General features: G+C 37.5%; 1 protein-coding gene across 1 annotated transcript in view; it reads left to right on the top strand.

Annotated features, from left to right (window-relative positions):
* The window catches only part of UBR3 (ubiquitin protein ligase E3 component n-recognin 3), a 296,154-nt gene that overhangs the window by 138,355 nt on the left and 144,489 nt on the right, over positions 1–13,310 (top strand). Inside the window, exon 24 of the mRNA XM_057503934.1 lies at positions 3,272–3,360. Within this exon, the coding sequence (XP_057359917.1) occupies positions 3,272–3,360 (89 nt within the window). The remainder of the gene's footprint in view (positions 1–3,271; positions 3,361–13,310) is intronic.

Here is a 13,310-nt window from a genome sequence, read left to right as displayed (position 1 = left end):
AGATTTTCTTTTTCTTCCTTGGTGAGCCTTGGAAGTTTGTATTTTTCTTCTAGGTTTGTCCAGTTTGTTAGCATAAAATTTTTCATAGTATTCTCTAATAATTCTTTGTATTTATGTGGTGTCCATAGTGATTTTTCCTTTCTCATTTCTGATTCTGTTTATGTGTGTAGACTCTCTTTTTTTCTTGATAAGTCTGGCTAGGAGTTTATTTATTTTGTTTATTTTCTCAAAGAACCAGCTCTTGCTTTCATTGATTCTTTGTATTGTTTTATTCTTTGCAATTTTATTTATTTGTGCTCTAACCTTGATTATGTCCCTCCTTCTACTGACTTTGGGCCTCATTTGTTGTTCTTTTTCTAGTTTCATTAATTGTGAGTTTAGACTGCTTATAGGGGTTTGTTCTTCTTTCTTGAAGTAGGCCTGTATTGCAATATACTTTCCTCTTAGCACAGCCTTGGCTGCGTCCCACAGATTTTGTGATGTTGAATTATTGTTGTCATTTGTCTCCATATATTGCTTGATCTCTGTTTTTATGTGGTCATTGATCCATTGGTTATTTAGGAGCATGTTGTGAAGCCTCCATGTGTTTGTGGACTTTTTCATTTACTTTGTATAATTTCTTTCAAATTTCATACCTTTGTGATCTGAGAAGCTGGTTGGTAAAACTTCAATCTTTTTGAATTTACTGAGGCTCTTTTTATGGCCTAGTATATGATCTATTCTTGAAAATGTTCCATGTGCACGTGAGAAGAATGTGTATTCTGTTGCTTTTGGGTGTAGAGTTCTGTAGATGTCTGTTAGGTCCATCTGTTATATTGTGTTGTTCAGTGCCTCTGTCTCCTTACTTATTTTCTGTCTGGTTGACCTGCCTTTCAGAGTGAGTGGAGTGTTGAAGTCTCTTAGAATGAATACATTGCATTCTATTTCCCCTTTTAATTCTGTTAGTATTTGTCTCATATATGTGGGTGCTCCTGTGTTGGGAGCTTAGATATTTATAATGGATATCTTCTTGTTGGATTGACCCCTTTATCATTATGTAATGTCCTTCTTTGTCTCTTGTAACTTTCTGTGTTTTGAAGTCTATTTTGTCTGATACAAGTATTGCAACTCCTGCTCTTTTCTCTTTGTTAGTTACATGAAATATCTTTTTCCATCCCTTCACTTTTAGTCTGTGTATGTCTTTGGGTTTTAAGTGAGTCTCTTGCAGGCTGCATATGGATGGGTCTTGTTTTTTCATCCTTTCAGTGACTCTGTGTCTTTTGATTGGTGCATTTAGTCCATTTACATTTAGGGTGATTATCGATAGGTATGTACTTATTGCCATTGAAGGCTTTAGATTAGTGGTTACCAAAGATTCAAGGGTAATTTCCTTACTATCTAAGAGTCTAACTTAAGTCACTTAATATACTTTTACCAACACAATCTAAAGGTTCTTTTCTTTTTTTCCTCCTTTTTCTTCCTCCTCCATTCTTTATATGCTAGGTATCATATTCTGTACTCTTTGTGTATCCCTTGATCGACTTTGGGGATATTTGATTTAATTTTGCATTTGCTTAGTAATTAGCAGTTATACTTTCTTTACTGTGGTTTTATTTCCGCTGGTGACAGCTATTAAACCTTAGGAACACTTCCATCTATAGCAGTCCCTCCAAAACAGACTGTAGAGATGGTTTGTGGGAGGCAGATTCTCTCAGCTTTTGCTCATCTCAAAATTGTTTAATCCCTCCTTCAAATTTAAATGATAATAATGCTGGATAAAATAATCTTGTTTCAAGGCCCTTCTGCTTCATTGCATTAAATACATCATGCCACTCCCTTCTGGCCTGTAACATTTCTGCTGTGAAGTCTGATGTTAGCCTGTTGGGCTTTCCTTTGTATGTGACCTTATTTCTTTCTCTGGCTGTTTTTAATAGTCTGTCCTTATCCTTGATCTTTGCCAATTTTATTACTATATGTCTTGGTCTTGTCCTCCTTGGGTCCCTTGTGTTGGGAGATCTGTGGATCTCCATGGCCTGTGAGACTATCTCCTTCCCCAGACTGGGGAAGTTTTCAACAATTACTTCCTCAAAGACACTTTCTATCCCTTTCTCTCTTCTTCTTCTGGTATCCCTATAATGTGAATATTGTTCTGATTTTATTGGTCACACAGTTCTCTCAATATTCTTTCATTCTTAGAGATTCTTTTTTTCTCTCTGTGCCTCAGCTTCTTTGTATTCCTCTTCTCTAGTTTTTATTTCATTTATCTTGTCTTCCACTGTATCCAACCTGCTTTTAATACCCTCCATCGTGCTCTTCAGTGATTGGATCTCCGACCTGAATTCATTCCTGAGTTCTTGAATATCTTTCTTTACCTCCATTAGCATGTTGATGATTTTCATTTTGAACTTCCTTTCAGGAAGAGTTATAAGGTACATGTCATTTAAATCTTTCTCTAGAGTTATATTAATTTTACTCTGGTCCAGGTTCCTTTGGCATTTCATATTTGTATATGGCACCATCCAGTGTCCAGAAGCTCTACTCTGGAGCTGCTCAGCCCCTGAAGCAATGTCAGGGGTCGCAGAGGAGCAGTATTGGTGCCTGGGGGGAGGAAAGAGCTGTTCCCCGCTGTCCGGCTGCTGTGCCTGTCTCCACTGCTTTAACCAGTAGGACGAGCACACAGGTATAAGCTTTTGTCCCAGAGCAGCCAGATATGGATCCCTGCTTTCCACAAGTGGCTGGAGTCCCAGTCTCTCCAGGAATTCTGCCTGTATTAACTTTCCAACCCAGTAGTCACGCAAGTATCATAAAAGCACCATGAAATGCAGGTTTGTGTTCCCAGCGCAGGTCTCTGGAGCTAGGTATTCAGCAGTTCCAGGCCTCCACTCCCTCCCTGCTCAGTTTCTCTTCCTCCCGCCAGTGAGCTGGGGTGGGGGAAAGGCTTGGGTCCCGCCTGGCCACAGCTTTGGTACATTACCCCATTAGGTGAGGTCTGCTCTTTTCTCCAGGTGTATGCAGTCTGGTGCTGTCCTCTTTGCTGTTGCTCTCTCAGGATTAGTTGTGCCACTGTATTTTCTAATTGTATCCAGTTTTAAGAGAAAGCCTCTGTCTCTCCTCTCATGCCACCTTCTTTAATCCAGGACAATCAAATTTTAAATGAAATTTAATACATTATACAGGAAATAGGTGTTATTTAACAGTGTGCCAGGGGCTTTTCATACATTATGTACTCCTGAAAGATAATAGATATCTTAAGAATGTTTGGTACTTATCTCTTTGTTTGTATTTAATCTAGGCGACAAAAGGCTAGAGAAAGGCAGCAGAAATTGCTTGCAGAGTTTGCTTCACGACAGAAGAGCTTCATGGAAACTGCAATGGATGTTGGTAAGTTAAAATTTGTTAGTTTAGGCCTCTAATAATTTTAGTTATTACCTTAGAGATTATTTAGTTGAATCTTCTACCAATTTTAAACATTATAGACAGAGGATTCTGATCTTTATTTAAATAAGAGTGATGGAAGATCAGACCTTTTTTATAGGCAGTCCATCCTGTTGTTGAGTAGCTACAGTTAGAAGTTCTTGCTGATGGTAGTAATACAGTATCCTCCTGCTGTTATCATCTATTAAACTGTCCTTCAGATTTGTGAGATTGACAGATATGTATTTACTTATTTTTTCTGTGAAATTATTATAAGATCCTTAAAATTGTTTTCAGATACTTTAAATGCTGCCTCCTTCTGATATCCCTTCAGTATTTCTTAAAATCAGGTGAACTTCTTACTTCCAATAGGATTAGCATTTATACAATGAAAGGAGATACCATTCTCCTATATAATGATAGATTGCTATGAGTAATCTTCTGCAAATGTTGGAGAAATAGATTACATTTCAGTTAATCTCAGTCTTCAGTTCATGAGGATACTCTTTTCTTTGAGTACTTGTTGCATTCCATTGATTTTTTTTTTCTTTTAGACAAAAATGCAGAGAGAAACTATAGTTGTATATATATGTGTACTCAAACTTGCATATACATACATTCTCATGCAGTTTGGTGTACATAAGTACCTGTAAGCAACATCCAGAGGTGTGGAGGAGGGGGTCTGTCCAGATTTAGTATAATGTCTTCTGAACCATAAACAGTAGAGTTTCTGTTCAGGGTATATCTTTGATGTAAAGAATACTTGAATTCTGTTTATTGGGTTAACTTAGTATCAGTTGACTTTCTCATATGAATGATGAGGATTTAGTTCTTTGATGCTGCTTTCCCTTTATCCATCTCTTCTTTTTCTTCTTCTTTCCAAAAATTGACAATTATGTTTTGTATTTTTTATTTATTAAAGGTAATTATATCTATTAATTGTTCTATCTATAGCCAGTTTCTTCATGCTCTTTCATATAAAACTAATCACCTTATCTTTAATTTTTCCTCTCCTCATCTCTGCCTCCTGCCTTTTATCAGATGCTTGTTTACTTTTAAATTGTCAAGGTTGCTAACATTTTGTTTTGCAGTTGTAATCAAGTCTTCCATCCAAAGGTTGACCTTAATAGTTGAATATAATTAATATGACTTTATGAATGTTTTCAGTACAGGGCTACATAATGTGCTAGGATTCATTTACTTTTTTTGATTTCTAGACCACTTTAAGGAGATTGTATTTAGTGTATAGCCTCTTTTCTTATGGTCTCTCGATTGCTAAAACCATTTACATGTTTCTGTTTGGGTCATTACTTTGTTATATTGTCTTTTGTTTTTCCTGAAGTTTCCAACTGCTTTTTTTCTTAACTAATGTACCTTTATGACATCTCTGTCATTCTACCTGTGCAGTCATACTAACCTTCATATGGAATTCAATTCCAGTCTGGGCCATTTGCTGTGCAGCCATTACTTTTACATTTTTCACTTGTTGGGTTGATCTGGGATTTCCAGCACCTTTATCATCCTTTTTTTTGTTTGTCTTTTTTGGTTTTCTTTTAATGGAATGCAGCCTCATGTACTAGTAATGCTTTTGTGGAGGCTAAGCTTTCTGATTTTTTTTGTGTTTCTGGATGGGACTCTAGTTTGCTCTCATGCATTTCTATTCATTTGGATGAATGTAGAATTCAAGGTTGATACACATTTTCTGTCACAACTGTTAAGGCAATTGTCCTTTGCCCTTTACTGTTATTTGATGATAGGTCTGGTGGTCATTTGATTCTTAATCCTTTAAGGAGAGCATTTTTTCCCTTTACTGTGACACATTTATAATTGATCCCTAGAGATCTGAAATTTTAGGATTTTTATCTAGGTGGATCTTTTTTCATTCTCAATGCTTAATTGGCATTTTCCATCTGAAAATTCATATCTCTGAAGCTCTGAGAAAAAATTTCCCAAGATTTCCTTGATAACTAGTATAGCTGTCCTCCAAAGTGACCTTCAGCGATCCACGCCTCTTGGTATTTGTGCCTTATGTGATCCTTTCCCACATTGCACTGGAATTGGTGTGCATGAGCACTGGAATATGGTAGAAGTGATTAGTGTGTCATTTCTGAGATTAGGATATGAAAGACACTGTGGCTTCTGTCTTGATTGTTTTTCTCACTCTTGGATTACTCATTCTGGGGAAAGCCAGCTGCTGTGTTGTGATTAGCCCCTTGGAGAGGCCTGTGTAGAGGGGGACTGAGGCCTCTGGCCAGCAGCCATGTGAAGGAGCTTGGATGTGAGACTTCCAGCCCTCGCCGAGCTTTCAGATGGCTACAGCTCTGCCGTTAGTCAGACAGCAGTGTCATGAGAGGCTGTGAGTCACAACCACTCAGCTAGCACTGCTCCCAGATTCCTGATCCCCAGAAACTGTGAGATAATAAATGTTGGTTTGAGCCACTGAATTTTGGAATAATTTGTTTAACAGCTGTAGAGAACTATTACAATACTTTTCTCCTTTATATTCTTATTCTCCTTTTGTGGGACTACTAGGTGGGTGTTGGATCTCCTGGATTGATCCTTTACTCTTTCATGTATTTTGTCTTTTATGTCATGTTTTCCTTTTGTTTTACATGCTTAGAAATTTTCTCTCTTTGTATCTTATTCTAACTTTGTCCATAGAATTGTTTCTCAGATTTTTCTGAATGTGTTAGACAGCTCTCTCTCTCTAAATTATCCTTTATCCTTCTGAATTACTTTTAAATTTTGTGTTGGTCTTTCATGTTGCTAGTTTTAGTTTTTTTCATTTGCTTGATGATTCTTAATTGCCCAGGAAAGATGATCTGGTAGCTAATTTGGATTTCTTTACTGAAGTGGAAATAGGTTTGATTTCTAGTCTGTATATATTGGGTGAGGTATGTCAATTATCAGACTTAGATTTGGGTGGAAGGACATCAGACTGCTCTGTTTGGAACCCCAAATATTACCACCACCTAGAAACTCTAGTCCTTCCCAAGCAGCTTGTATAGTTTCTTTGGAGAATAGTTGTTTTGTTTTCCTCTGTGAGGTTAATGACAAGCTACCTGAGTACTCTGGTCAGTCAAGGTTTGGGAGGAATTGGGGGCAGAATGTTAAGTTCTCTATATAGTCCTTCAATTAATTATCCTGTTTTTAGAGTCACTTTGTAATTATGACTACTAATCTTGGCCTCACTGTCTGACTCTGAGCCCGGAGTTGATATTCTAATGGACAGATCAGTTTTTCCATTTCTGACCTTTTCATAATGCATAAATGGTTGCAGCTTTTATGCCTTTCTTTAATCTGTCCACATGTCTCCATTTCCTCTAATATTTCAGAAACTTTATTGACATCTTTTATATGCTGGTTGGTGAAATTCTCTTCCACAACTCCATTCTTGTTTTTGTATGTATTCTTATGGAAATATTTCTTCATGTATTTCTCTACTTTTATTTCAGTAGATTTTTAGGAGGAATGAGAGACAAAAGCATGTGTTCAGTCTGCAATCTTGAGTTAGACATTTAATAGTAATATTTATTATAATGTATAAAGTTAAAGTTTCTGTTACTAAAAAGCATTAAATTTTTATTATAGAGAGAACACATATAATCAAAAATAAGAAAATAATATATTTTTATTGCTGCATTTCATAACCCAGGCAGTATCCTTACAAATATTTTTCTAAGTGTATATGCATATAAATGCATTTTTTACCAAAATGAGATAATTTTTTATCAGTGCTCTTTTTTCTTAGGAAAAATTTCAAACATACAGAAATGCTAAAGGAATGGTATTAGTTCCCATATACCAACATAACCTTCACCTAGTTAAGATTTGTCTTTACTTGTTCTCTTGCTCTTTTTTCCTTTCTATAATAAATTAAGTAAGTTACAGATATCATGATGTTTTATTTCTAAGTACTTTAGTATGCATGTTCTAGGGTTGAGAATATTCTCCTATTCAACCACAATATATATGTAAGAAAAGTACTTTTTCCTACGAAGTGAAGAAAGTAGCTTCAAAATACCAAGCTTGATATTATGTGAACACTGATAATATTGAATTAAGTTAAAAAAATTGAAAATTGCTTACAGTTCATTTTGCCCTTCAGTAAATCCCACTAAGAGTGTATACTCAAAAGTTCTGTGTTCCTAAGTCACTTTGAGAGCAGTCCTCTTTTTGGTAGGTGATGTAACCACCTTGATGTACAGTTTGATTTATTTGTGCAACTTTAGGAACTAAGATAAAAAGCTTAGTTAATAAAATATTCTTCTAGAAATTGTTTTTATCTGTTGCCTCCTACTCCCAAGCAAGATAAAACAAAATCAGTTTTCTGAGGAACTGATTAAGCAAAGTACCTAGAGGAAGTTAGGAAGTGTTGTTTGAAACAGGAGAATGGCCACCTCAAGCCCTGAGGAGCCTGGAGGGAAATTGGGAAGAATGGATGGAGATAGAGGTAAGTCCCATTGGGGGTATGGGAAAGGGAAGGGAAGGTGATCACATGGTTGCTTCAGTTTTCAGGGTTAAGTAAAAGGTGAGTTCTGCTGAGTGAAAAGAATGCTACCTGAGGTTTGGGGCAGCTGCTGGAGAGTAGGACACATTGCTCACCAATGCTAAGTATAAAGATTGTAAGCAGGGAGCCAAGATGGCCGCATGAGTAGAGCAGCGGAAATCTCCTCCCAAAATCACATATATTTTTGAAAATACAGCAAATACAACTCTTCCTAAAAGAGAGACCAGAAGACACAGGACAACACCCAGGCTACATCCACACCTGCGAGAACCCAGCGCCTTGTGAAGGGGGTAAGATACAAGCCCCAGCCTGGCGGGACCTGAGCGCCTCTCACCCCAGCTCCCAGCGGGAGAAGAGGAGTCGAAGTGGGGAGGGAGAGGGAGCCCAGGACTGCTAAACACCCAGCCCTAGCCATTCGCACCAGAGCACAGACACAGTGTGTTCGTGGGGTGCTGGAAACTAGGGAAACAGGACAGTAAGACCTGTGAGCAGGTCTCCTCAGCTGGCACCCCTGGGACAAAGAAAAGCAAATGCTTTTTGAAAGTCTTAAAGGGACAGGGACCCCACCGCAGGACAGAAGTGTCCCGGGGCACCTAGCCCAGCAACTGGGAATCCCGGATAACTCTGGGCACTCTAACCCCTTGGGCAACAGGGCAGCTTGGAGGCCCCTCATGGAGAAAAACAGCCTTCCGGCCGTTTCCCCTCCGACGAGGCTCCGCCATATCAGAGCAGCAGCTGGAGGCAGGCCACGCCCACAGCAAACACAGAGCTAAACACCATAGCGGCCGGGAAAGAATCAGAAGCCCCGTCTGTGTGCAGCTGCCCAGCACAAGCCACTAGAGGTCGCTGTTCTCCAAGGAGAGGAAGGCCACAAACCAGCAAGAAGGGACGTTCTCCCAGCAACACTTGCACCAGCTCTGCAAACTATCTCTATTGACATGAAAAGGCAGAAAAATTTGATACAGAGCAAAATCACAACCCCTGAGAAGGAGATAGACCTAACCAGTCTTCCTGAAAAAGAATTCAAAATAAAAATCTTAAACATGCTTACAAGCTGCAGAGAAGTATACAAGAGCTAAGGAATGACGTCCGGAGGGAGATTACAGAAGTGAAACAATCTCGGGAAGGATTTATAAGCAGAATGGATAAGATGCAAGAGGCCATTGATGGAGTAGAAAGCAGAGAACAGGAATGCAGAGAAGTTGATGCGGAGAGAGATAAAAGGATCTCCAGGAATGAAACAATATTAATAGAACTGTGTGACCAATCCAAAAGGAACAATATCTGCATTATAGGGGTACCAGAAGAAGAAGAGAGAGAAAAAGGGATAGAAAGTGTCTTTGAAGAAATAATTGCTGAGAACTTCCCCAAACTGGGGGAGGAAATAGTTGCTCAGACTACAGAAGTACACAGAAATCCCAACAGAAGGGACCCAAAGAGGACAACATGAAGACACATAATAATTAAAATGGCAAAGATCAAGGACAAGGACAGAGTATTAAAGGCAGCCAGAGAGAGAAAAAAGGTGTTGCAAATGGTAGGATTTGTTTTCTTTTTAAGGCTGAATAATATTCCATTGTGTGGATGTACCACATCTTCTTTATCCATTCATCTACTGATGGATGCTTAGGTTGCTTCCCTATCTTGGTTATAAACATAATAGTGCTGTGATAAACATAGGGGTGCATGTGTCCTTTTGAATCTGAAATCTTGTATTCTTCGGGTAAATTCCTAGGAGTGGAATTCCTAGGTCAAATAGTATTTCTATTTTTAGTTTTTGAGGAACCTCCATACTGCTTTCCACAATGGTTGAACACTTTACATTCCCACTGAAAGTGTAGGAGGGTTCCCCTTTCTCTGCATTCTCACCACCATTTGTTGTTTTTTGTCTTTTGGATGTTGGCCATCCTAACTGGTGTGAAGTGATACTTGATTGTGGTTTTAGTTTGCATTTCTCTGTTGATTAGCTATGTGGAGCATCTTTTCATATACCTGTTAGCCATCCATATTTCTTTTTTTAAGAAGTCCCTTGTTCAGGTCCTCTGCCCATTTTTTAATTAGGTTATTTGTTTTTTGGGTGTTGAGGCATGTAAGCTCTTTATATATTTTGGTTGTTAACCCCTTATTGGATAAGTCATTTACAAATATATTCTCCCATTACAGTAGGATGCCTTTTAGTTCTGCTGATGGTATCCTTAGCTATAAAGAAGCTTTTTAGCTTGATGTAGTCCCATTTGTTGACTTTTACATTTTTTCCCCTTGCCCAAGGAGATATGTTCAGGAAAAAGTTGCTCACGTTTATATTCAAGAGATTTTTGCCTATGTTTTCTTATAAGAGTTTTGTTTTCATGACTAACATTCAGGTCTTTGATCCATTTTGAGTTGACTTTTGTGTATTGAGTTAGAAAACAATCCATTTTCATTCTCTTACATGTAGCTGTCCAGTTTTTCAAACACCAGCTGTTGAAGAGGCTGTCATTTCCCACTGTATATCCATGGCTCATTTATTGTACATTAATTGGCCATATGTATGTGGTTTATATCTGGTCTTTCTGTTCTATTCCATTGATCTATGGGTCTGTTCTTGTGCCAGTACCAAATTGTTTTGATTACTGTGGCTTTGTAGTAGAGCTTGAAGGTGGGGAACATAATCCCCCCAGCTTTGTTCTTCCTTCTTAGGATTGCTTTGGCTATTTGTATTTGGTGATATAAATTTTAGAACTATTCGAGTTCATTGACAGTGCTGTTGGTATTTTGATAGGCATTGCATTGAATCTGTAGATTGCTTTAGGCAGGATGGCCATTTTGACAATATTAATTCTTCTTATCCATGAGCACAGGATGTATTTTCATATATTGGTGTCTTTAATTTTGCTCATGAGTGTCTTGTTTTCAGGATATAGGTCTTTCACCCCATTGGTTAGGTTTATTCCTAGATCTTTTAATCCTTTTTAATGCAATTGTAAGTGAAATTGTTTTTCTGATTTCTCTTTCTGCCAGTTCACCATTAGTGCATAGGAGTGCATCAGATTTCTGTATATTAATTTTGTATCCTGCAACTTTGATGGATTCAGATGTTAGATCTAGTCATTGTGGAGTGGAATCTTTAGAGATTTTTATGTACAATATCATGTCATCTGCAAACCATAGCAGTTTAACTTCTTCCTTGCCAATCTGGATGCCTTATATTTCTTTGTATTGTCTAATTACCATGGCTAGGACCTCCAGTACTATGTTGAATAACAGTGGGGAGAGTGCACATCCCTGTCTTCTTCCCGATCTTAGAGGAAAAGCTTTCAGCTTCTCGCTGTTAAGTATGATGTTGGCTGTGGGTTTGTCATATTATGGCCTTTATTATGTTGAGGTACTTGCCCTCTATACCCATTTTGTTGAGAGTTTTTATCGTGAATGGATGTTGATGTTGAATTTTGTCAAATGCTTTTTCAGCATCTATGGAGATGATCACGTGGTTTTTGTTGATGTGGTGGATGATGTTGATGGATTTTCAAATGCTGTACCATCCTTCCATCCCTAGAATAAATTCCACTTCATCATGATGGATGATCTTTTTGCATTTACTAATATTATGTTGAGTATTTTTGCATCTATGTTCATCAGGGATACTGGTCTGTATTTTTACTTTTTGTGGTGTCTTTGGTTTTGGTATTAGAGTGATGCTGGCCTCATAGAAGTGAGTTTGGAAGTATTCCCTACTCTTCTACTTTTTGGAAAACTTTAAGGAGCCATGGGTATTATGTCTTCTCTAAATGTTTGATAAAGTTCAGCAGTGAAGCCATCTGGTCCAAGAGTTTGGTTCTTAGGTAGATTTTCTATTACCAGTTTGATTTTGTTGCTCTTAATTGTTCTTTTGAGATTTTCTGTTTCTTTCTGTGTTAGTCTTGGAAGGTTGTATTTTTATAGAAAGTTGTTCATTTCTCCTAGGTTATCCAGTATATTAGCGTATAATTTTTCAAAGTATTCTCTAATAATCCTTTGTATTTCCATATTGTCTGTAGCGATTTTTCCTTTCTCATTTCTGATTCTGTATATGTATGTACACTCTCTTTTTTTCCTGATAAGTCTGACTGTGGGCTTATATATTTTGTTTATTTTCTCAAAAACCCAGCTCCTGCTTTCATTCATTCTATTGTTTTATCCTTCTCAATTTTATTTATTTCTGCTCTGATCTTTATTATGTACCTCCTCTTACTGAATTTGGGTCTCATTTGTTCTTCTTTTTCTTGTTTCATTAATTGTGAGTTTAGACTGTTCATATGGGATTGTTCTTCTTTCCTGATGTAAGCCTGTATACTTCCCTCTTAGCACATTTGCTGCGTCCCACAGGTTTTGGACTGTTGAGTTGTTGTTTTCATTTGTCTCATATATTGCTTGATCTCTGTTTTTATTTGGTCATTGATCCATTGATTTTTAGGAGCATATTGTTAAGCCTCCATGTGTTTGTGGGCTTTTTGTTTTCTTTGCATAATTTATTTCCAGTTTCATACCTTTGTGGTCTGAGAAGCTGGTTGTCACAATTTTAATGTTTTGGAATTTACTGAGGTTTTTCTGTCTTACTATGGGATCTATTTTGGAAAGCACTCCATGTGCACTTCAGAAGAATGTGTATCCTGCTGCTTTTGGGTCAATTATTCTGTAGATGTCAGTTAAGGCCATCTGTTCTAGTGTGTTGTTCAGTGCCTCTGTCCTCACTTATTTTCTGTCTGGTTGATTTGTCTTTTGGAGTGAGTGGTGTGTTGAAATCTCCTAAAATGAATGCATTGCATTTTATTTCCCCCTTTAATTCTGTTAGTATTTGTTTCACATATGTAGGTGCTCCTCTGTTGGGTGCAGAGATATTTATAATAGTTATATCTTCTTGTTGCACTGACCCCTTTATCACTATGTAATGTCCTTTATCTCTTGTGACTTTGTTTTGGAGTCTATTTTGTGTGACAACAAGTACTGCAACTCTTGCTTTTTTGTCATTATTCGTTGCATGAAATATCTTTTTCCATCCCTTGACTTTTCGTCTGTGTATGTCTTTGGGTTTGAAGTGAGTCTCCTGTAGGCAGCATATATGTATATTCTTGTTTTTTATCCATTCTGTAACTATTTTTTTGGCTTGGGGCATTCAGTCCATTTACATTTAAGGTGATTATTGATGTGTATGTTTTTCCCTCTTCTTCTTCCTCCTCCTTGTGGAATATATATCTTTGTATATTATGTATCATATTCTGTATTCTTTGTGTATCACTTTACTTACTTTTTGAGTAACTGATTTAATTTTTCCTTTGCTTGTTAATTAATTGGTCTACTTCTTTTACTGTGGTTTTATTTTCTCTGGTGACAGCTATTTTGCCTTAGGAGCACTTCCATGTAGAGCAGTCACTTTAAAATACACTGTAGA

The sequence above is a fragment of the Manis pentadactyla genome, chromosome 6 (assembly GCF_030020395.1).
Source record: "Manis pentadactyla isolate mManPen7 chromosome 6, mManPen7.hap1, whole genome shotgun sequence".
Taxonomy (NCBI): domain Eukaryota; kingdom Metazoa; phylum Chordata; class Mammalia; order Pholidota; family Manidae; genus Manis; species Manis pentadactyla.
This window is presented reverse-complemented; position numbering and strand designations above follow the sequence as displayed.